Consider the following 26,116-nt stretch of genomic DNA (forward strand, 5'->3'; position numbering starts at 1 on the left):
TCATGTGAACAAACATTGAACTGTGTTCCACAACTCAATCATTCTCATATCTCGCTGACCTCAGGTGTCAAACCACAAATATTTTGTGCTGTTTAAAAATCTTCAAACACTGAAACTGTCAAACATGTCCCTTCTGACAAGTTCAATAATTATTTGGACCGAGACAGATTGAAACACACAATCTGGACTCCCAAGTGCATTAGACTCAAGTGTTTGTGTAGAATGACATACAGCACAAATATCATGGCATACGTTAGGGCGACACATTACTCCATTTACACGGAGGTGACCAAATGTAACATCTCGACGGTTAGCCAGACTTTTACACAACTAAATAAGTTTGTCAATATGAGAAAAATGCCGTCCCATATAAAAATCAACTCTCTCCTTAGTGCTTTATAAATTTGCCTCGTGGTTCTTGATTCAACCATTTAATAAAACCATGAAATGGTACATGTATAAGATAATGGCTTAAGTATCACATATAACAATGAAAAACAAATACTACAGAGTATTGCTGTATAGAAAAAAAACCTGCAATCCCATTGTCTGTGCAGAGAACCCTTTGTTCGCATATACATGGCAAAAACATTCTTGGGAGTTCTTGGGCAAATAACCATGTTTCGGATCATGAAAAGGTTGGGCAAGAAATAGTTAAAACAAAAGGAGAAAACTTGTTTAGTTTCCATTGTTCTTTCAGCTTGTTCAGATATTACATAGGACTGGCATGGCTGCCCAAGAATCAAGACCTGTGTTTTGCCAAGGCCACATCTCCTACCATGCATTAAAATATCCACAGGTCAGGCAGGGAAACTGAATGCCACTGGATCATACTGGTGTGAAAAGGGGCCGATCACATAGCAACCAACAGCCTAATTGCAAATCAAGACCTGTGTAACAGTCAGATCTAAGTTGGGAGGAGTAATTGTCATTTGTACATGACTAGTTCAGGACAATACAAATAATACTAATCAATAATAAAATCCCTGCTCTCACTCCCGTTCAGGGCTTCCCTGAGCTTAAACTTTACATATGGATCAACATGTTATATCTTTGCGCAGTTAAGAGGGCAACATTATTTTAAAAAATAACATGTAAAAAAAATAATGTAGTTTGATTATCATAAAATCCATGATAACTTTTATGATACATGATCAGAAAGAAAATTCAGAGATCCTTCAAGTAAGTACTCTGATCATGTCATACAGTGGAGACTACGTCCCTGTAAAGTAAGTAATGTCGAGTATTGATAAAAAGACATGATATGTTAGGCTCACCGATGCCAGCGAGTTTCATCTACACGATGGGAGACTGTTACACAGTCAAAATTTGAGTGGAAGGAACAGTGAATATTTCACTATGTGATCATAAGTTAACATTAACAGCATATCAAGATCATACCAACAAGTAAAATGCTCACATAAAAGAATGGGTACCTCTTCAAAATGCACAATACCCCATAATCTGCAGTTGGCTAGAAATGAATGACGCAATACGTCCTCATAGTCATCACAGATTGTTCAATGTGGTCCCTGGCGATATCAACATAAGTATGCAAGTACTTCAGACATCAACAATGCTCGACCCTGAGCAGGACCAGACAGACTTGCCAGCTACCAACGACTCAATTGCAGCCTCGCTCGCACACGCGTTCACACACGCACACTTCAGGCAGGCAGGCAGACAGGCACCCACTCTCACAAATATGGGAGCATTCTTCACAAGTCAGTGGGTAGGGAAAAAGACGTAAGCACCAAAGTCTCCGAGACATTAAGTTCCATTATTCAGGCTTGCCTAATGAACGAACCAACCATACAATTCATGCCAAAACACTCCCCATAATTGCTTGTGGCAAGGCCATTATACTGATGGATCATCATACAGGGAATTGCACATAGGGCTATCTATGTCATGAACAAGATCTATCACAGATATTGGGCTATGAAATAAGTGATATTCAAACCATTTGAATGAAAAAGGTTCACCAAGGCAAGCCTGACATGTCTCTCAGATCGAGGCACCTATATGTGCTGGATATTCTCGGTTCTCTATGTAAGAACTCCAATGACTATATGGGCAAGAGTTTGAATGGAGGTTGATTAAAATAACATGATACTGGATGAAAATCACTTATGCTGTATTATGAAGTTGTACATAACATGGAATGTTGTATTATCATGTCATGATCAATTTGACTGTTGCGGACTTGAAACGTCCTATCACTAGCAGTAGGGTTTCTCTGCAGCTAAATGGGACCAGCCTATAGGTACAGATTGATCCTGTATAGACATAAATACTGTTGTATACTGTTGTATAGCGTACCATATTCTACCATACATGACACAACACTAGTCGTCATCATCACTTCTTAACACATTGCACTAACTTTGGAGTACAGGAAATTGGCACTTGAAATGCAAATAAATAGGCTTCGATCATTTGTGAAATGGGTAGTGGAATTTCAAAGTTAATTCAGACAGTTAGACTATATACATCACATGACAATGGAATACGAGGCAAATGAATGTCATGTTAAATTCTAACTATAACGAAGCATAATATTTCAACTGACGGTTCCTTTATATGAATAAATGTACGGCATATATTTGTTGTGAAACATTAAAGAAATATAGAACATTCTCAAAGAACAATTTTGCTGTGTCAACAAAAATGGTTCCAAATGTTTAACTACTCAATTGATCTCCGATAACCTCTATCCCTGCCACCACAGTTCGGTGCATTAGCTTAAAATTTGGGAGCAGTCATTTTGAGGTATCCCCTGATTGAATGGATACTTCTAGTCACCTTATTACTCCATATTTAGTACATATCGAATAATATAATTCATAGATTACTGTAATGCAACTTTTAAAGCTAAAGGAAAGAGTTTCACAATCGACGCACAGGGTTTAAGTAGTGAACATGTAGTGAGGCATCATTCTCAATAATTTCAATCTTGCTCAGCGATGCATCAACGAGACCTCTGGCAATCAGAGAACAGCCCGACCTGGCCTACACAGTTCCATACATGTATTAGTTACAAATATCTGCAAAATGTTTTGATTAAAACAAATATGTTAACACTTCTTGGATAAATGCATTTCTTGAGAGTGAACATAGTGTTCTTCAGGCAGGGCATTTGAGGTAAAGATGTGTTAACATACAAAGTCTTGGTGAAGTGCCTTGCAAGTGTGAACTGTACTGGTCACACGTAGTGAGGTACGGCTAGTTACGCACCTTTACACAGGTTAAGAGATGAACAAGACAAGAACATTTACATTTTGTAGAAATATGGCACTTCAGTTTGTCAATGCCCTATTCAGGGAGGAGTCGACAACGTTCGGCAATACATATAAAACCCTGTGCTTCTGTTTTCCCTTCGTATGTGCTTTGAGGCTTAGGAAATCATCCCTCTGTCGAACACAGTCAGCTGACTATGTTCAGCCATAATAAGTCCCACCTTACAACCAACCATCTATCTAAGTATCACTAATACTTTCTGCATTAGTGATCTGTCAGTGGACTTGGATTTGCACATACACGACCAAATCTGAATTTATCACAGGACGGCATCTTATACACAAAAACTAATCTAAAATATAACACCAAGAAAATTGTTTTAAAAATGATGATAATAAAAAGCCTGGCTCTTTAGATGGAAACAGGTGAAGAACCAGTATAAACGTGTGAGTTTCCAATTGTTTCGATAATTTACCAGTAGTAACAGATGAACGATTACATTTAAAACAAGGCTCATAAAAGTCTTCCAGCATTGTTGGATGGACACAACGTCGTTCCATCAACAGTGAGTATCTCTGTATTATAAAATAACACAATTTCCACATCTGTATTAAGTGAGTGAAGACATTTCACCCAACAAGTGATATTTTGAAAGACAGCACAACTGTCTAAATAGATGCTGAACAAATCCAGCCATTTTCATGTAAAATTTGCAAAAATTGACAGTTTTGTTTTCTTCATCTGTAACTTCAGAGCGTAACAGTATCCTGTCACAGGGGTACATTCTGATATTGTTGAACAGTGCAAGGCGTCAGCATGCCTTGCAAGGTTAACTTTGGCACAAGTCAAGACCACACACGAGTCTTGATCATGCACAATATCAGTCAAATAATTGTTACTGGTTCCATCAACTGTTTGCCAGTCAAAATAACAAAGTGCACCGTTCCAAGCAATATGTGAGAAGGGGAGGTAACTGCACTGACAAAAACCAAACTGGAGTTGAAGGGAGACAACTGCAGCTTTGTCTCCTGTTCCAGCACGTGGAGGTCAGCAGTGATTTAGTTGCCCCACCAGTCGTTAGCAGCTGGCTGTTGGTTGTACGCCCCTCCATAGTTGCTGTACTGATTGTACTGGTTGTAGTGGTTGAAGCCTTGCTGCTGGAACCCAGGGGTCGCAAAGCCCCCAGATTTACTCTGCTTACTCTGTTGACGGTAATCACGAGCTCCAAATCCTCCAGATCCATAGCTGGAAGGGAAATGCGCACAATGACTACATGCTGCCAAAACACTTATTAAGAAGTTGTGGAATTATTCTTATAAAAAAAGGCATATATTACTTTTATTATTAGGCATTATTTCAGCTCAATCACAAAGATTATGAAGTAGAGATCTCTGAGCGACAGTAAATCAGTCCATACCAGCAGACACACCAGGGACCATGCTAAGAAAGAATGGGATTCAAACCCATCACTTGTAGGAGGTGAGGTGAGGTGAGGTGAAATGGGGTTTAACGTCGCGTCCAAGATTATTGCACTTATAAAGTGACGTTCTTGTAAGATCATGGCCTGATTATGGGACACTATTCTGCCACCTTGACAACTCTGCTACCCATGACCCCTAATTCAACAAAAGGTCTGAAAGAACATCTGCAGCAGACATAAACAGACGTATCTTCTTCTTGTTTATTGTATGGTATTAATCTTGTCATGCTGATCCAATTACGTTTTATATAGAGTATATCCTGCAACATACCGTCTCCCACCGCCACGTCTGCTTGTTCCGCCAGATGAACGAGCCTCGTGAGCCATGGACTCGAGCCAAGTTGGAACTTCCTGATTGGCTTCCACTAGCAAGTCCAGCAGATCACGGATAATGTTCTTATTCTTCTCATTGAAGAAAGACGTGGCAAGACCTGGAAACAGAAATATATGGAAGAAATTATAACCATGTTTTAGAAGCTGTCCCTCCCTTATGATCTAGTGTCACTTTCAAACATCTCTCCATGCATTCATTTGCAGGAATTCAAACATTGCTGGGCTCAAAATGATTCATTTCAGGTGCTAGCAAATATTTATCAGTCATGAATACCTGTGGTATGCAGATTAAGTGATCACTATGCACATAGGTCAGGATGCCTTTCATAGCATGGAATTGATAAGCATCTACAACAGTCTATGGCAAAAACTTTTGATTCAACTAGCCAAACTTTTCTCTCGGCAACATTTTCAGTAGATTTTAGGCTTAATAATGTACTATTGGACGAGCTTACTACAAATGGCTACAGAGCCTTCCGAATTCATGCTTGTCTATCCTGAGAATATTAATCTGTGCTAAGGAAAAACACAAATCCTGTGATGGTAGTCCTCATTGACTAGTAGTATTTGAGGGCTATAATTCCAAACAAGTTCTCAATGCTTAATTTTTTCCAGAAACTGGAACTAAAAACAACGGACATCAGTTAACATTTGTCTCCTTCAAATAGGACCAGTACAAAATCTGGGGATTACTGAAAAAAGGTTTACACTAGTAATAAAAGAAAACCCAAATTTCCACCTTCAACGTAACGTTTGTTTTTCCAGTTTCAGTTTCTGGCTATAGCCGATTCAGGGAATGAGTCATTGCAGACATCTTTAACCCCATGAAAGCCTCACAGAAGCTGTCACTAGCACTTGTCCTTTCCCACCATAATTACTAGTACATTTGGTGACCATTTTCCAGGAAATGATTCTTTTTTTTTTTTTGTCGTCAAATGCATGACAGTGAGTCGGTAAATAATAAAGTCTGGACCAGAAAATACAGTGATGGATATTGTGAACAATGATCCCTCCTTTTAGGGTATGATGACACTAGCAACAGAGTCACCGAGCCTGACCAAGTGATCCATTTGGTTGCCTCCTACAAAGTCAGGTTGCTGGGGATCTATTCTATCCCAGAATCCCCATTACAGATAAACGTATTCAGCTACATTGCAGTCTAATACTACTAGCATCCTCTACGATAGAAGCTGCTACTCACCAAGGTTGCCGACACGTCCAGTACGCCCAATTCTATGGACATACTCTTCAATGTCACTTGGCAGATCAAAGTTGATGACGTGACGAACGTTGGGAATATCAAGACCTCTTGCAGCAACCTGAAAGTATTAAACAAGCATCAGCTACAATGCATTCATGATATGTTGTTTAACACTGCACTCAACAAGTCATCAGAAAGGTGAATGTTCTTGAAGAAGCATACATTGTTTACCCACAAAAGATCCACCATGGTCGCATCCATATGAAATGCAAATTAAAAGACTTGTGTTTCTGTGGATTTTTTTATGCAAACAAATTAAAGAATCAATAACTAAACAAGCGAATAGTCGACAAAGTCATCTATATCCCCCACCCATTTTAACATGTTTACGAAGTCATCTATATCCCCCACCCATTTTAACACGTTATGGTCCCAAACAAGGTAACTGACCCCACATTTCTCTCAGCCCATGTCAAAATAGCTGCAATGGAAATTCTAACATTTCTAAAACTCCTTAATATCAAATGGCACCAGTTCAGTATGTGCTTTATATATAGACATGCAATGTTTGGCAGGGAAATATTTGTTATACACCATAAGTGAACCCACCCTATAATAAATTTTAAATCCAACTTGTTGCCATGGAAACATAAAAAATAAAAATTTCAAAAACTCCTAAATAGCAAAAGGCACCACTTCAGTATGTGAGTGATAGATTTGCCAAGTTTCGATCAAATACACTGAATGGTTTTCGAGTTCTGCTAAATATTCATTAGCAATGTGACAGGGCATGTAAATAATCAACTCTTGACCCAACAATCCAGTGATTTATACTGTGAGCAAGGACCCACACTGTAAGATCATGTCACTAAGCCCGACCACCCAAACCACAAAGTTGCCTCTTATGGTCAGCGCAAGTTGTTTAGGAGCAGAATCATAAACAGGGGATTGTTACTATCTAGCTCAGATTTAGCTTTAGCTTGGACAATAGATTCTAATCTATAATTTGCTCCACGAAAACAGAATACATACCGCAGTAGCTACTAGGATCGGCCTGTCTCCTGAACGGAACACCTTCAATGCATCCTCCCTCTCGCGCTGCGACCGGTCGCCATGGATACTGGTAGCAGGATAACCCTCCTTTTGCAGGAACTCCTCCAGTGCATCGGCACCCTTCTTGGTCTCGACAAAGGTCAAGGTGAGGGACTCAGGACCTGTAGTGAACATGCCTTTAAGACATGGAGAGGGTATTAGACATTTGCTCATGTAGGAGAGATACCCTTGGGTGACCTCACTTCAGCAATCAGCATGCACACAGAAGCCCATCAGACAATGAAAATGGTTTCAATTCCAAAGTGGATTTCAATACGAGGAATTCACACATCATTTGGGCTTATCGAATCTTATATTCCACCACTGTATTTCCAGTTCAGAGTCCAAACGTACGTACCGCCAAGGTTAATATTAAGATAAATATGGAAAAGACAAAAGGTTGCAGAGAGAAGCTAAAGGGATTTGTTATGTTGCCAAAGCTCAGGTTAATCGTGGAAAGGACTAACTGTTTGAAACACTGGCATTAGGTGGGAAAATATAAGGAGTAGCAAGTTATAATAGAGCATTATCAGGGCTCGAGTAAGGAACTTGAAAACCAAGTGGTACCAACAAAACCAGGTTGCACATGTGTGGAAAGTAAGCGTTCAGAAACAAATTTAGATGTATTTTTTTTCACATGCACTTGGTGTAGGTAGACATATAGCAGGGCGGTTACGATACACTCGCGTATTCGAAGAATCGAACCATAACCATTCATGAATTGAATTCGTTATTCATGGCCACTAGAATCGAATATTTATGAATATGCTATCATGTATATTTACATACCCTGTACCTAAAAATATCCATAACATATTATATGCATAGATTTCTTTCAATGACAACACTCTAATAATATTTAATTTGATAGTATTGTTTTCACTGGTCATTTTTGCATTTGAGCAGATACTAGAACCTGGATAAGTGCAGTATATAAATGCATAATTTATTAATAATTATTATGTTATTGTTTCACTGAATATAATAAGTAATACATAAACTGCTGACTTATTGTAATTGTAATTGTGAAATAATATTCGTATTCGTTACCCTATATTCGTGATATGAATTGTATTCGCCTCAGTGTATTCGTTGCAGCCCTACATATTAGGTTGCATTTTTCAACTAAAGGCTGCACTTATGAATGTTTTATATTGCCACATCGAGCCCTGACTGTCCAGGCGGCAGTGAAGGTGAAAGGAGAATTATGTACCATAGTGTCACAGGGAAAGGCTCATCGTTAATAACCGACTCCCTACTGTGGAAGGTAAGGAAAGGTGTCTGTCTTGGAAGTCAAAAAGACCACCCATAAAAAGTTAGTGAAAAACAACTTTGTGACCAGCATTCTCCTGGAGGCCCTTTTTAAGGCAAACAATCAAGCAACCTATTACTAGTTATCAAAGAAATAAGGGTCATTATTTTATCATAATTGGTTTTTGTTGTTTGCAAACTTGGCTCCTGAAAATGTGGACAGTATAGATTGGGGAGATCATGATAAATCCAAGGAATCGTCATAAATCTCTCCCCTGCACTTTTGACAAATGAATGTGACAGACCCAGTGGTTATGATAGGCATATACCTGCAACACTAGAGTGGAATATTTCGGTTGTCTCAACAGTTATTAAATTAACAAGAAATTGCTGTCCGAGGACAGTTTTCTTTAAATTAACAACAGACTGCTGTCCTAGGACAATGAATCGCTTATAAACACTTATATTGTATATTCACATATACTCATTTTTCACATTACTACACTATTGTACTTATGGTCATGGCAAGCGTACATGTAGAAATTTGGAGGAAAGGGTTCAGGAAATTTAAGCCTTTAAATATTCTGAAATACTTGAGATATGGTTGAAAAGATTAGTTCTGTTAACACAAGAGATTTGACTGGTTAGCTTTTCTCAAAGGCATATCATAGAAAACTATCATGGAATAAATACTTATCACCCAGTCATATTGAAATAAGTTATTAATGCCATTATACAATCAACTTGGTGACAGCTCAATAATAAACAAATTTGTGTAAAGTGTTTCAGTGTAAAGCAGCTGAAACTTGCGCCACTCTGCAAGGCTACCTGATGCATTGATAAGATCAAGGAGGAAGGATCTCTTCTCGTTCTCCTCCACCCACACCACTTTCTGCGTGATGTTCTCACTGGTACTGCCAACTCGGCCCACAGCCAAGAACACGTAGTTCTCCAGGAAATCACGGGCTAGGATCTGTAAGGGAAGGACAGATGAAAGGTTCCTCTCTATGGATGTTTAAACAAGAAAACATGGTATTGCACCACTTTCAGCAATAATCAGGGTTAGAAATCCTATGGACTATCAGAAGTTTGCCCTAGTGTTTTGCTATATGTTATTGTAAGGACCAGTGGACTAAAACTACCACTGAGAATCCAGCCATATCCCAAAAGGGCACACCAGAAAAGGGCTCCAGACATCGTTGCAATGTGAGGAATTGAACCAGGCTTTTGGCATGTCAGGTGAATGCTTCAAGAACTACATTCACTTGAATTAAAGTGATAGTATAGTTTTACGCCGCTTTTAGCAATATTCCATCAATATCAACATGATCAATGGTGCGTGTATGTGTGTGTGTGTGTGTGAGCGAGTGTGAGTGAGAGAGGGGACACCAGAAATGGGCTTCACATATTGTACCCACACCCGAATTAAAAACTACACTTAGTTCAATCTGTATTAAAATATTATAATGGAGAAGAGAAATCTGCATATAACAGTGTAAATAATGCTGTAGATAATTTCAATGCAGGTCTTAACACAAAACTTGCCATTGTTAAGTACCAACCTGATCTAGCAATACATTCTGATTGGTTGGTTTGTTGTTTAACGCCGCACTCAGCAATATTCTAGCTATATGATGGTGGTCTGTAAATAATCAAGTCTGGACCAGACAATCCAGTGATTAATTTCATGAGCATCGATCCATGCAACTGGGATACGATGACATGCATCAACCAAGTCAGCGAGCTTGACCACCCGATCCCGTTAGTCGCCTCTTACGACAAGCATAGTCACCTTGTACGGGAAGTATGGGTTGCTGAAGACCTATTCTACCCCGGCGTCTTCACGGGCACATTCTGAAGGATATATCTTGGCTCATGTAAGTCAGTACCTACCTGGATCTCCTTGGGGAAGGTGGCACTGAACATGAGGGTCTGTCGTTCTCCGGATGCAGGCATGCCATTTTTCTCCACGATCAGACGAATCTGGGGCTCAAAACCCATGTCCAACATACGATCAGCTTCGTCAAGAACCAAGAACCTATAGAAGTGAAATAGTTAATACAATTTCACAGATCAGTCAAACTCCAGATATGAATGAATGTAATTACATTTTACGTGGTAACCCATCAGACAATGAAAATCGTTTCAATTCCAAAGAGGATTTCAATACGAGGAATTCAAACATCACTTGGGCTATATCTTGCAAAGAAACAATTACCAAACACTGCTTTATAACTTAACCAGAAAAATCACAAAGCTAGTGTTTCTGTAAGTATGATGAAACCAAGGTCAATCTGATTAGTTTGTTTGTTTGTTGTTTAACGCCGCACTCAGCAATATTCCAGCTATATGACGGCAGTCTGTAGAATAATCGAGTCTGGACCAGACAATCCAGTGATAGAAATCATGAGCATCGATCCACGCAATTGGAATCGATGACATGCATCTATGTCAGCGAGCCTGACCACCCGATCCTGTTAGTTGCCTTTTACGACAAGCATAGGTCGCATTTTACAGCTAACATGGGTTGCTGAAGACCTATTCCACCCCGGAATCTTCATGGGTCAATCTGATTAGTCAACCCTAGCATCTAATGGAAACAACTCTGCAGTGTCAGACAACCTACATCTCAACCAGACAGGGACAATGTTCATAATTGTGTTTTTATTTTGATGTTATGTATTGTGATCTAACATTAAAGTATCACGTCACAACAGGTCATGGAAGGCTATACATTTGAGGATTCCCCAAAATGATTTTGGTCATCTGGGCAAAATGCATGACTAACGTATAGTTAAGACAGTTCGGTTCAATGCTGCCTTGAACAATACTTCAGTTACATCTGACAAGTTTGATGAAGGATTGTTGTTTACCCCCCGATCTTCAAGGGTCAGTTTGATGGAGGGAAACCTGAAGTAATGAAGGTCTTACTGACCTAGGATCATAATGGAGCTAAATCTGGCCTTCAAACCCAGACATCAAAGCCAGGGACCCAAGGAAACTAGTCCGCATAGCTAGTTGTAGTGCCCTAGACTAAAGACCCAGCTATGCACCAAATTCATAATTACACCCTGACCTCAGAATCAGACTTCACAAAGACGCCCATCAGACAATGAAAATCGTTTCAATTCCAAAGAGGATTTCAATACGAGGAATTCAAACATCACTTGGGCTATATCTTGCAAAGAAACAATTAAACACTTCTTTATAATACCATAAAAACCAAGGTCAAGCTGACCAGTTGACCCTATCATCTATGGGAAGCAACTTTGCAGTGTCGAGTTGCAATCACTGTCTGGTGGAAGGGTAGGCTATCACAAATGCCACACCCTAACAATTGTAAATACACTCACTTGCAGTAATCAAGCCCAATCTTGCCTCTCTCCACCATGTCGACAAGACGACCAGGGGTTGCCACGAGCATGTGGCATCCACGATCTAGATCTCTCATCTGTGCGCCAATGTCCGCACCTCCATACACCACACATGGCCGAACTCGGGATCTGTAAGCAAACTATAAACACACCAACATTAACTGTCATTTACGTGAGATTGAAATTCTTCAGACTAAAAAGGATTTCTATGTGTTCTTTGATACATGAGCTAGTTTTAATAACAATGAACATGATGAACCAACATCGGAGAAAACAATTGCATGAAAACATTTGTTTTGGGGATCAATCACAAACTTTGGAATCCACCTGCACAACTGATATTGAAAGTCAAAGTGAAGGAGAGTTCAGTTGAAAATCTGAAGATTTTATAGTGTGGTGACATCCATGATGCAGGACGTTTGGCTCACATGTAATAGTGGCAGGGGCTTTGCAATAATTACATAAAATTTCGAATCCATACAACATCTGGAGAGAGTTTGGGATGGGTTATGGTCAACTTTCAAATATACTTTTAGATTGCATTTAATTAAATCTTAGCTTGACCCCTGTAGAAACTTATTTAGTGTGGAAATAATGGCTTTCTTGGGACAATTCAACACTGGTGGGTGATGGCCAGTGTTCATAAATCCCAAAGATTTGATCATGCTTGTATCATAAACTCACCTTTCTGGCTTCATCGTAGATCTGAGAGGCCAGTTCTCTTGTGGGGGCGAGAACCAAGGCAATGGGGTACTGCTTAGTACGCTTGCCGTATTGCCGCTGCTGCTTCAAGAAACAAAACACGTCATTACACAGTAACACGTCATTACACAGTAACACATCGTTACACACAAAGAAACTGTTCAAGTTTGAAAAGAATCTATGCTGTAGTTTTCAAGCTATAGGTCAGAACAAATATGTCTTTGGAAGGATAGACAAAATTCCTTGGAATGACTATATAGTCACAAACTCTTAGGGTATAATATTACTACCTGTTGAGGGACTTGACCAGGTCCTTTGTCGTAGATCTGGTTGAGGATGGGCACAAGGAAAGCAGCAGTTTTGCCAGAGCCGGTCTGGGCACATGCCATCAGATCTCTGTGGCCTAGTACGATTGGGATTGAGTACTTCTGCACAGGGGTTGGCTTTGTGTACTTGCTCAGTGCAATATTGTTCCTGATGATCTCACCAAGTTCACAGTCCTCAAACTGAAAACAGTTAAGAATCATAGTATTAGGCATAGTCGTAAATGATTAATCACATAGTTCTGACCTTCAGATGTGGTGAATTGGACATACGAGACACTATAGAGATATAAATTGGTCATTAGGGGTGTAACATTTGTTGCACTGGTGCATCTGGAGCTTTTATGTGATGATGCGATACACAATAGGCATTTTTCTGTATCGATAGAAGACAATACACTTGCTGAAATACATTACCTACTCGTTTCATGATCTCCAATGTCTTTGTCAGTCAAATATGTGTTGTAATTAGCATTTAGAGTTCACTTCTAAATATAGCTGCTACGAACATGTATCAATAGCTGGGTTCTCCTTTTGAACCCGTTCTGAAATATTTCATTATCAAGAAGTTCCTATGCGATATTACGTATATATGCGCATCGTGATACGTATCATATTGTGACCCATGTATCGTCTTACAGACATGGAACACTTAACCCTGCTGAATCTTTTCACCCATGTTGGTCATCTTCAAAATAAATAAAGGATAGTTTGGGACTTAAATTCAACATCAGTTGTCTAATCTTGATTTAGTTAAAATGAAAGGTAAGCCTGAGCACAGAAGGTGCACCAAAATCTCAACACGAGCCTGCAACAAGTTACATACACGAGATTGTGTCATATGAAAGCAGTAAATCTTACACTGTCAGCAGCTCTAGGAAGGTTCTCTCCACTAGCATCAACAGGAATATCATCATATTTCTCAAAGTTGATGCCAGTGCTGCTTGATCCAAATAGCTCCCTGAAAGATAGTAATTACAATCAATTTTCAGTGGCATCTAGGAACAACATCAGTAAACCATTTAATACACACACAGCACAAAATTGAGTTTGATGTTAAGACTGAATATGCAAGTACCAATCACGTCATGTTGAATGACACCTGATCAAGATTTACTCACTGTTCAAGTCGTTCATTTTTCGGCAAAGGGATAGACCAATCTTCGTTGCGGATATCCTGGTTCCCATTACGGCCGGCCCATGCGTCTCCGTCAGTTCTGTTGTCCCATTTGTTGTGGCCCCACTCTCGTTTACGTGGGGTGCGGTCCTCGGCCAGGGCGTCCCATCGGCTGCTTCCCACAGGCTGTGGGGGAAGACTCCCCTGACGGTCATACTGATCTCCACCCCACCTGTTGTCTGGTCTTTAACAAGCCATCATAAATGATTAAGGACTATATTAGAAATTAAGGGGATATTTGAAGTTATTGTTAAAAGGGAACTTCCTTGCCGTTTCCATGCCGACATGAGGTGTTGCATTCTGTAACTACAGCTTGCTGACTACAAGGTTCATACTGACATGGAATACTTAAATTCAAGGCCTTTTCATTGTCATGTTTACTCTCTCACAATTAGGCAAATGAAGCTCTGTAAAACGGGCAGTAACTCTGTCAAAATTAGTCGAAATGAACGGGACTGCGATATGCGTATCATCAACATGTCGACATCTTGAGTGTAGAGTGTCAGGGATATTCTCTGGAAACTGTAGGAGGAGTTGATTTCACAAGCTTAGTACCCTCTGTGGGACGGACGGACATAATCCCCCTTCGGCCATTCTGGCCCGGCAGGGGATAAAAAGCAGTATGAACATCACAAATTTCAAAACAAGATTGATTTTCACAACCGTCAAAAATGAAAAGAAGTCGTGTCATGAATGTCACTGTGATAAATGACACATATTCTTGGTACATAACTTGTTTTTGTGTTTTAATACCTTTATATACAAGGTTGTCATTTTGTACAAATTCAAGGCTTTTCAAGGTTGACACTAAAAATCTTCATTGAACCACACATATCACTTAATTCAATAAGGTTAATTTGGAGAAGTGCTTGAAGTACACGGATTCTACCTGTCATTTCTTTGGAAGTTTCCACCACTTCCTCGTCGGTTATTGAAGTTGCTGAAGCTGGCGCCCTGTCTTCCGCCTCGGTTGAAGGTATTGTAGCCACCCTGGTCTGGAATTCCTGGAAATAAACCGGCACCTTAAAGCTGGTATACATATATCATACCTATTGCAACTGAACTTTTCTCAATATCATGTGACCAAATAACGATCCTGTCTGGCATACCAGAAGGAAATGGTTCATTAACAGCTGTGGGGTAGAAAACGACATGGTGGGTGTGTCAGTTATGATGGGGTAGGGAGAAAGGGATGGTTAGTCGGAGATACAAATCTGAATGGATCCAAGCAGCTGTGTCATCAAATACTTGTAGTGACCAGTGACGGATATAGATCATCCTGATGGACCTACCGCCAGTATCATAGATGAGTATTTTTGTTTTCAAGGCCTAACTACTTCGGTCTGAATTGACATCGAGGTCTTCAGGGTGCCAAACATGTTTCTATTTCAATTATCATCTCTGTCTATTCTGTGGGATTACGGTTATTTGCGGAAAATAGAACATTTATTGGTCTAAATACATAGCTTACATTGTCAATGGAGGAAAACAGATTTCACTAGTCTTCCCAATAAACAAAGTCAACAGGATACATAAAATGTCAACCTTCAAAGTAACACATACCACACAGTCCTCATTACATTTTACTATTTATCTGGATGTCAATGACTTTCTCAAGGGACTTCTATTGGTCTGATGCAATTTTCCAGTGTTTAACACTTAACACTGTATCTAGTAAAATGGCACTGGTAGACAGTTGATGTGATCTTTGTGCCTAACACTACTAGCACCAACATGCCAATGATTCATTTCTCATACTTGGTCTTGTAACATTTTGAAAAGTAAAACATCAAATCTACACCAAAACAAGGACGCTTCATTCAAATGAACCATGTGTGGGTGGCAATCCCGAAAGCAAATAACAAATTGTCACAGTTGGCATGTTAGTAGCCATAAATGAAAGCATACTCGACTGCAGAAGATTTCACCCCTCTATGTTTAACATTATATTTGAATCCGATATTTATATCCTTAGACACTCCAATAGCGTCATTATGCTTGCTACACACAATACACGAGTAAGTTTAATACCTTAACCATTGGCCTCTCCAATTTTAAAGACTGCTTTGACGTAGCTCAAATATTGCTGACTCGGCATAAATCATTCACATACATCACAAAATTCAGACTAACACTCCTTACTCACACTCTTACTATAAAAAAGAAAGAAAAAAATTACCCATAAAAAAAAAGTGGAAGATCTACAATGTCTACTGCAGAGAAAGCACAACAATCATTTACCCTGAGGCCCAGGCATGGGAGCACTGTAACCTCCACGGTAACCTCCCGGACTGCTGTTGTAACCTCCACGATAGCTACCGTCTGAAAAGTAACTTCACCAATGTTACAATGTTAAACCAAACGAGGAGCTATCATTGATGTGCAACTACTGGGCCAGATAAGATCAAATATCAATAGTTGACTATCGATAGTTTCAATACATGTACACACCAAAAAAAATACACTGATAAACAAAAATCATGTACTTTGCTATGTTCGCTGCTTGGAGTAAACTGTTCAAACAGTTTCTAGGTTACACAGAGCAACCTCCGACCACTCCAATGTATGTATTGATGCACTAACAAACTTTAACGACTCATTCACTGATGATGGTACAAGCACTGCACCATGTACACAATGCTGGGCACTTAGTCTTCCTTATATGTGTTAAGCAGGACATATCAAGACCATTCATGACATTGTTATCACTGACCAAGCCCTTGATGAACCTTCACATTAGGCCTATGCTATCATACAAGCTAGGTTTAATATCAGATAGTTTTCTAGTAAATTTCGTACACCGACTAAGAACTAGAATCACCACTACATTTGAAAACAAGGTCACATAATGCTGGACAGTTTAACAAGTCCTAAATATGCTTAATAACAGCAACACTCAAGGTATCCAGAGCTGTTTTTCTATCCACTCTAAAGTTAACACAAGACAACCAACCTCTTCCATCACCCCCCTGCTGACCGTATTCTCGCCCACCACCCCAACCTCTCTGCTGTTGTGGTTGTGGGGGTGGCATTGGTGGGGGGACCTGGGGAGTCATTATCCCTTGGGGTCCTCCTCGCATGTGAGGGGGGACATAGCGCCCTGCCTGAGGAGCGGCACCTGCAACAGATAGACCAATGTGTCACCACTGAGAACCAACACATGTTAAACATGCTTAACAAGATTTCGCTTACGCATGTCTTAAGGTTAAATTATAAAAAAGTTAAAGTATTTCAGTCTGTAAAACAGACAAAGACCAATTTGTTTAAATATTTGCTTTCTAATGGAAGTTATGATAGATATACGATAGTTGAAGCCAAACGACTCAATGCTTGATTATGTAGAGTCAACTGTCAACATAACCTTAGCCACAATTGGTCAGATTGTCAAACTGTACATGTTGATCACATATTTATTCACATAAAATACATATCTGATATATCAAGGTGACGAAATATGGTGGACAGTGCATACGAACAATATTGATATAGCAAAACGAAACCAATCAATTGTGAAAATGTGCAAAACTAAACCAAACAAGTTTAAAATTTGTCTAAGAATAAAATGTTTATTAATACAGATGAAGGAATACAATGTTTCCACGCCACAACATAGTTCGTGTTTCTAGATTCACATGTTCTCGTCATGCTGGTAGATACGAGTTCATCTTGTTCACAAACATATAAACATAATAGACTGGTTCCATCAGTAGATTAAATAGGTGATAACATAAATAAAACTAAATTTACCAAAAAGGACAAATGTGACTGCAGAAGGCCCTGTCAGGTACATCATAGAGTAAAGATAAAAGATACTAATGTGCTCCCATTCCTAGTTCCTGCATCTTTTTGATCAGTTCATTCTTCTATGACATTGACCACTTGTCATCCAACATTTCCTAAAGACATTTTTCATTTTTTTAAACAGTCAGTGTTCCCGCTGGCTTTTGAAACTGCCCGTCCACAACTCTAAAAATTAACAGTCCCCACCATTTTTTTTGTCAGTCCCAACTTTCAAAAAATTCAAAAACGAATGAAAATTATTTGGTTTTAATTCTTTCAACATTTTGTTCAGTGCAAAGATGTCATCTCTGATGTAACTTAGATCTATAAGTCATTTACTCAAGCTTCAGTCACAATTTTCTCTTTTTTTAATATTTCCAGACGAACTCGCTACAAATGGATATTTAACCCAGAAATAGACATTGGGAAACCCTGATGGTAACAAGACAAGCTGACTTTCTTAAATAAAATGTACTTCTATGAATATCACCAATGTTTTGTTCAACAGGATTTATTAGGTACTTTATTTGCTGGTCCACAGGGACTAGCAGACACATTAATTACCGGTCCAAGCCTAATTTTACCGGTAAAAAACTGGTAATTACCAGTAAACAGGAACGCTGACAGTAACCAAACAGTTATAGAAAAATGATCTGCCAAAATGTGAAAAATCATGAAAATGTCATCATAGCATTTGTCTTCAGCAACATTACTGTTACAGTAAAAGACAACTTCAGTTTGACAGATGAAAGTATATTTAAGTTGTGTGATCAAAATTGATTTGACGATTTTGAACACATTAATCACATTAGTGTTAGCTGATTCATGATGTGATGTCAAGTTTTATCACATACACCTTAAGTGATCAGTGAGAAGGGTAATCGCAGTCAAGTTGCTGAACCAAAAGCTTATTTATATGTTTTGGGGGACCACTGACATTGTACATGTCAGAATAGCATACCTCTACACTTGCACAAATTTCAAAATTCAGAAGTCAACAAAGGGACCTCTAATATAGCTCAAAGTTCCAGGGTTCAAAATTCATAATGGAGTATCATTGTTATGGCCAATTTGATAACCAAGCAGTACAAAATGAGTTCCAAAAGCTTAAAGGCCATATCTACGAATCACATTTCTTAAAACAAAAGTACCATGTGATGTTTTTTTCTTTGTGAAGTCAGTGAGAAATGTAAAGCATGACAAACCGGAAAACCCCATGGGAAATGAACTTATGAACATGCTTAATGAACAGAATTTGAAATAAATCATTTTATTATCCAAGATCATTTTGTTGGTTTGCATAAACTCCAAAGTGCACACTTGAAAGACTACATTTCTATCTGATTTCACACAAATGCACCAAGAAACAAGAACTATGTTACAGCTATTGTTAAATCTGAAACAACCGATATGTCAACAGGTAGTACATAGATTATACGCCCTTGGTAATACAGACCCTGTTAATGTCAGCTTAGTGTGACATTCTGGTCAAACAGAACTTGAAACGGTGTTAGTCATGATTGGATAATAAGTATGGTATACTAGTAGCATAATATCTTCCTTTTGAATTTGATGGTTATTGAAACAGTTGCCAAAATGAAAATGCTCAGTGTAGGATTCATATATAGCCTCATCCTGACATCTACACTAGCAGCAATCATCCTGTTGCACTCAATGTTCCTCCTGCCAAATGTTCAATCAGCTGTTTGAGAATAATGGCAATGAATTGAAATTGATGCGACTTTCAAAACATTAAACTGCTAAAAACTGTTCAAACCAATGGGCATCATCCAAAAAACAAAAAAACAAACTTTAGACAATGATTACTAGCTTCAGAAAACAAATACAACTACTAAGGAGGTTCATCTCGCATAAAAAAGTGAAATACAATTTCAAACCATCATACAGGTATATTCGGTGATATTGTACTTTATTTCTAATGCCAAAATGATCGTGAATAGCACCTTAAAGAAATTACATTAAATGGCTGAACAAAGACAGAAAATATCAGTGTGGAAATTGTTATGTCTGTTCAGTTGCACTAACTTTTGAATAGGTGAACTGACAAGCGAAAATGTAAAAAAATCTGAAATAAAATGTTTCTTGGAACAAAAAAAAATCAAGTGTTCCTAAAAAAACGAAAGAAAAGACAGTAGCAAGATTATGTTCACACTTGGCTGTCTTCAACATTGACATGCTAATCTACAGTAACTTCTGTATTATTTGTTCAAACTTGTCACACATACCTTACAATAAAGCATGCTGGCGCTAACTTCATATTTTAGACACAAGTTTGTAAAAAATATATAATACATCTACGTTCTAAACGCTGAAATATCAAATGTCATGCACCAATCCCAAAACAGTAATGTTGGACATTTTCTGTTCGTTTGAAAACACTCACTACATCATTCACAAGATGAGAAATACTACATAATCTAACTTAAAATATTGAAGAAAGATAACAAAAGCAAAATACAAGCTTGGGCTAATTATTAAATGATAGCACAGAGCATGAGTATCAAATATGATACAAAACCTTGCCCGTAGAATACGATTTGCTCAGGCGGATATCGGTTGTTTGGTCGGAATTGGCCATCTACAAAACACAGTAACAAGCAGTAAATGGAAGTGCTCTTGCACGTTTTGATATTAGTAGGAACCTCGAAGAAATACTATTTTCCAGTTTAATGCCCCCGCCCTGTTAAATTACTTCAAAAGCTGCTCTCGATCACTACATGACATTTGAATGGTAAGGAAATGCGGGGATTACTGTAGTCTGTAGATAAATCTTTTCCGAGAGAAACCCAAGACAATGAGATCTTTTCACTGGAAGATCAGGAAAAGTGCTTTCAGCCCATACTTGAATCTTGTCTTAAAACATGGCCGACAAATTGACACTTCTTGTGGATTATATCAAACAGAAGTAAGTGCAAGATCACTTCCACAGTCAATGCAATTTGATGTACAGTATCATCTTGTTAAAAGCATTTATATTATTCAACTGCTAAATGTGAAGAAAAAATTCATATTCACAGCAAAAATATACCTCCACTTCACAATAAATCTTAAATTAAGACAAACAGGTGTAGTGTAAGTTTTATTTCAAATCAAAACAATAAATACCACCAGAGCTTACAGCAACACACAGAGTGCTGGTAATGACAAAAGGCTAGGAATGCACAAGTCAACGTTAACTGGTCAAGCGGGAGCTCACATGCACCTTAATAACTGGTCAAATACTCCAAATTGAAAGAAATACATTCCAATTCCTAGGAAAACAACAGGATTTTACTATCTAGGAACGATTTGTCAATAATTGATACGATACAATTTCTTTTAAGCTGCAAAGATACATTTCAAAATATTTCTTACATTAAATGGCAGGGTTAGAAAATGGCACTATAGTCCTTGCCAAACTGCCCAATGGTAAAGGTATCACAAGGACTAGTAGAAAATTGCCATTTTTAAGGGTTTTGCTATATGTTATCATTTTAAGGAGTAGTGGACGAAAACTGTTAGTTTCTAACGCTGAAATGGCATATTGTGTATTCCCTACACTTCCCAAAAGCACTGATTTTCAAGACGGGTACGCCTGACATGCTTATCACTGCTAATATACCAGCATATAAGGATAATGCTGATATCGCTATAAGTGACAAAAGATCACTGAAATCAGACAGTATACAAGCTTTATAGGGCAGAAAGATGCTCTTCAAAAATTACAGACTTAAAATTTAAGTTGTTTTGAACCTTAAGTATACAAAAGGAGTTATTTTCAACATGTTCAAATGGCTTACTTATTTCAGTCTTACTTACACCCTTGATTTCCTATGCAGGTACAGAGAAAACAATTTCGTCTTTTACACAGTAGTAACAAGGTAGGTATAACTCTTATATTAAGAACGCATGCACTTGATGTAAACATTTCTATACAGCACTAAGATCACAGGTCTACCATCAAGCTGTTTTCTATTTCTTTGTATGATCGCTCACTTATTAAAAGGGATAAGAAAAGAACACGTACAAAGTTTAAATGGTTCATTCTTAAGTTGGTAACGATGTCCATACTGTGACAATTTTAAAAAGGGAATCATTCTAAATTTAAACCAAATAATTTCCTGTTGCATGCGGAACTTTTCGTAATGTTGTACATGACACCAAAGATCAATGGCAGGCCTGTGGAAATAAAACCAAATCTCCCAACCAACATTTGGAAATACCGCTGAGCAGGTGGTGCTACCGGAAATACCTGTTGCCGACCTGCAACAACAACTACTCACTGTTAGGTGGCCCAGCTGGGAAAGCCTGGGCAGTCCAGTCACCGCGACCACGGCCTCGGCTGGCGCCGTTCAAGTCTAGCCCAGCAAACTGTTAACATAAAACCAAATGTACGACTGCACAGATTCAGCAAGAACTTCATACAAAGTGCTAACTTGCACAAAGCGATCTTGGAGCTATGATTATTGTAAGCCTATGTTAAATTAAGGGAGTTATGATCATTTTAGCGCCAAGATCGCTTTGTGCAAGTGGGCCCAGAAGCCACAATCAAAATATGGTAGCGATATCCATATCCACAGGACTGGTAGAAATGTCTAAAGTACTGTCGATATGTACTGTAACTTAACATTTATGAAAGTATTTTTTATTGCACAGATTAGTGTTTGTTGGTTTCTTGCTGCACATCGCAATACTCCAGCTATGCAAGACTGTAAATTATCTAGACCACATAATTCAGTGATCGTCATGAGCATAGATCCATGGTAGTTAAAGTCAATCTGATCATCCACTAAGTCACCTGTTCAGCGTAGTAAGCTCAGCTAATATAAATTATAATACCAAATAACACTTAGCTGTATTAATAGTGATGCTACTAGCCAAGTTCTGGCTGGTTTAAAGGACAGTTTCTACTTTTGCGATGTGTTCAAAACTATTATCTCGTAGAATCTGTTTGCCTTTTGGACTTATATTGTTCAAGCAGGGGGTCAATGTGCTTGTCTGACTTAAAATCCTTCCAAATCAAAACATAACATTGAAGACAAACGAAGAACTGCTCTAACTGGTAAGCAAATGGATTGATCATGGTTTGAAGTTAACTAAATCATACGATTCAACCCTTATTTTCAATGTCTGCTTCCTGAAATGATTCTTTATTAGTTTGAGGCACCTGACACCTGGTAGTTTAGCAGCTATTATCAATGTTCACGGTGGCGTTTGAAACTCTAAAAGTTACCAGTCCCCTTAATTTTTTTGTCAGTCCAAACTTTCCACAAATAAATAAACATATGAAAATGACCTGGCTTTAATTCTTTCGACATGTTTGATTGCAAAGATGTCATCACTGAAGTAACCTAGTTAGATCTACTCGTCATTCACACAAAGTTCAGTCACAATTTACTCTTCTTTTTTTATATTTCTGGATGCTGTCGCTACGAATATATACTTAACCTCGAACATGTCAAACCAAAGCAAAATGTTATTTCCCTGATGGTAACAGACAAGCTGATCAATAGGATCAATATCAATGAATAACATCACTTGCCAATTCAACCAAAGCAATTGGGCCAGTTCTCACGGGGCTAAGCTTCCTTGTTGCAAGAAAATGTCTTATATTAATTCAACTATAGTATGTATTATAATTGAACAAGAAAAAAATTCAACTTGTTAATAATTTTGCATTATTGTCATATTGCAATGAGATATCGATAGTTCACTGGCTTGTCATAGTTCTACAGTACATTCTCCAACCGTGAATACACATTGCCACTATGTTGTGCAATAGACTAGATGTGTGTATTTTAAAAAGCTAATAAAATGAGCACATAACTGAGCCAACAAAAGGCAATTCCTACTATCTATAAATCAATTTATAACTATATTTATCTAGGTTGCCAAACTAAGTTACAGTAAGCATGGTAAGTGCCTGTGGGAAGCAATTTGGAACATTCTGGTCAAAACTGTTATTCTAAAATATAACAAAGTTCAGAGGTATCCACCATGGCTTCTCATGAGCGCTAGTCTGTGAATGAACTTTGTGTAAACCCAACCACTGCCTGATATTGAAGCAATGTGAAAAGATGAAGGTCACAATGCTATTTAGCACTCATTGTCAGGAGAGGAACATTGCTGTAAGCACCATGTGATCTGTGTCCTAAAAGGTCTTTGCATTTGCTGGATAACTACCTCATAGCAGTCATAATTATATATTCAAAGTTTGAGGATGATTACATATACTAATATGAAATATTAATGGTCACAACGTGCTTCTTTAATAAACATCTTATTTGAAACTCAAATTTGTGCTGTTGGAATAATGGTTCAGGCTGTAATAACAGGATTCATTATCGTAAACACTTAACATCAAAACCAATACTGAAATACAGGAAAAATAGGAATGGCGCATTGTCCTATACAAACCATGCATGGTAATTTTCCCGATCCTACCAAACATGTCATCGTTTAGTCTCAAATTTGGTTTCATTTCGATCTACACTAATTTGGAACAAAATGAACAAATGTGATAAGGAAATCAATATTTTGAATTTAACAAATTTTGATTCTTCTTGTAACTTCTGAATTCACGAGACTGTTTCTGAACTGCAAATCTCAACGCAAGAATAGATGATACTAGTGAACTCAGTGGCATTCCTAGTTAAGATTAAGCATCCATGGACCATGTTCTACTTTTAGAACATTGTTTTTCACATGTAGCGATGTGTGACATGGTTCTGTAGGAAGGCCTCTCCCTATTAACGGAAATTGTCGAAGGTAGACTCTATAGTGTGAATATACAAAACTGATAAATCGTGGTCCCGATTTCAACTTACAAATCTGATCATCATCATGCGCAATTACGATCAAACGAAGCGGGCATATATCTCATGACAGTGCAGAAATTAGGCCCATTATTTCAGGCTCATCTACAGATCAATGAAGTCCACGAGAACATGAAATCCCTCACTTCCCTACCAGCGTCCAAAACCATGCGGCCTCAGCTAGCCTATAAAGGACCACGCGACCCCGACCGCGAACTGTGGAAAATTTTGTTCAAAGGAATTTCTTCCAGCTAAAACAACATTCATGAAATGACTATTCACATCGAAAAACTCTTACTCGTTGATGAATTTATGTTTTGAAAACAAAGAAATACCTTTTCAACAGGAAAGATATAACAATGAGAGTGAATTTGTGCGATCGCTGTTCACGCTCTCTTCACGTGGTCGGCGAGATCGCCATGCCATTTCAGAGCACAAAATAGAACGACACTAATTTAGGTCAAAATCGCGGTTTAACTAAATATTTTTTGTAAAAGATTCGACAGAATATGTCTACACAATATACCTGCTGCTCTAGACCCTTTCCATTTTGATGGGTATCATTGGGATTCATACGGAAGGTTGTCGTTTCCCTTTACCGACGAAAGATGGATAAAACAAGATGGAGTAGAGTCCACAAAGAACGCTATTTATAGTCTCATTTCGCTGACCTAGGGACCAGTAAGTGTGTCGATCTGTATATTGACCATTGTGTTATATTTTAGTTATTTACTACATTAACCATGTATTTCCCTTATAGTTTCACTTATGTTTGCGGTTAGTATACCTTAAGTGATAAATGTGTCCTGGTTTTATGTAAATATCAAACGAGAAAAATAATGTCTCCCTACAGCCATACCCAGCACACAAAGGACAGCAGAAATGTCGAAAGAAACTACAAATCTCGCCGCTAGAAAACATACATCTAAATTAAATGCCGTTCTTGCGTTTACTATTTATTTGTTTGTTTCATTACATCTGCACCCTGTGGAGTGGCATTATATTTATGATAAGGCTAAATTGTGTAATTACAATTGCTTAAATCATTATTTTTCCTATTTATTAAACCAGAGACCATGAAATATATTATTTTATCGTTCTTGTTTTAACATGTTCTGTTTAAATGTTAATTAAAATACCTAGCCAAATCGCACCTAGGCAAACTCATTTACAAATAAGATATTTACATACTACATGTATTTTTTTGTATACAAATGATACCGACAAATTACAATATATCTGAGAGAAAATAGAAATATCTGAATCCTCGCTCCGTGTGATGTGACAATTGCAGCTTTTCGAAACATCATAGTTTCCTAAAAACATTTTTCAGTGATCGATGTTGAAC

The 26,116-nt window shown here is 38.2% G+C and overlaps 1 protein-coding gene across 6 annotated transcripts; it reads right to left on the bottom strand.

The window, feature by feature from the left end:
- Positions 1 to 525: 525 nt before the first annotated feature.
- On the bottom strand, positions 526 to 25,400 carry LOC139447243 (ATP-dependent RNA helicase DDX3X-like). Of its 6 annotated transcripts, none has more exons than XM_071228504.1 (17): positions 25,295 to 25,400; positions 22,237 to 22,324; positions 20,493 to 20,552; positions 17,127 to 17,291; positions 16,415 to 16,495; positions 15,063 to 15,177; positions 14,118 to 14,357; positions 13,858 to 13,957; positions 12,964 to 13,179; positions 12,656 to 12,754; positions 11,951 to 12,111; positions 10,491 to 10,635; positions 9,426 to 9,570; positions 7,287 to 7,483; positions 6,255 to 6,372; positions 4,992 to 5,151; positions 526 to 4,485 (listed from the first exon to the last, which is right to left on the bottom strand). In XM_071228504.1, the coding sequence occupies exons 1-17, from the start codon at positions 25,340 to 25,342 to the stop codon at positions 4,299 to 4,301; spliced, it is 2,325 nt and encodes a 774-aa protein (XP_071084605.1). In that variant the 5' UTR covers positions 25,343 to 25,400; the 3' UTR covers positions 526 to 4,298. The 6 variants fall into 6 exon arrangements, with proteins under 6 accessions (XP_071084605.1, XP_071084606.1, XP_071084604.1 ...); XM_071228505.1 differs by having other exon boundaries at positions 7,287 to 7,468; positions 12,656 to 12,757; XM_071228503.1 differs by having other exon boundaries at positions 12,656 to 12,757.
- Positions 25,401 to 26,116: the final 716 nt, after the last annotated feature.

The sequence above is a fragment of the Haliotis cracherodii genome, unplaced genomic scaffold (assembly GCF_022045235.1).
Source record: "Haliotis cracherodii isolate W230 unplaced genomic scaffold, xgHalCrac1.p SCAF_7, whole genome shotgun sequence".
NCBI classification, from domain to species: Eukaryota; Metazoa; Mollusca; class Gastropoda; order Lepetellida; family Haliotidae; genus Haliotis; species Haliotis cracherodii.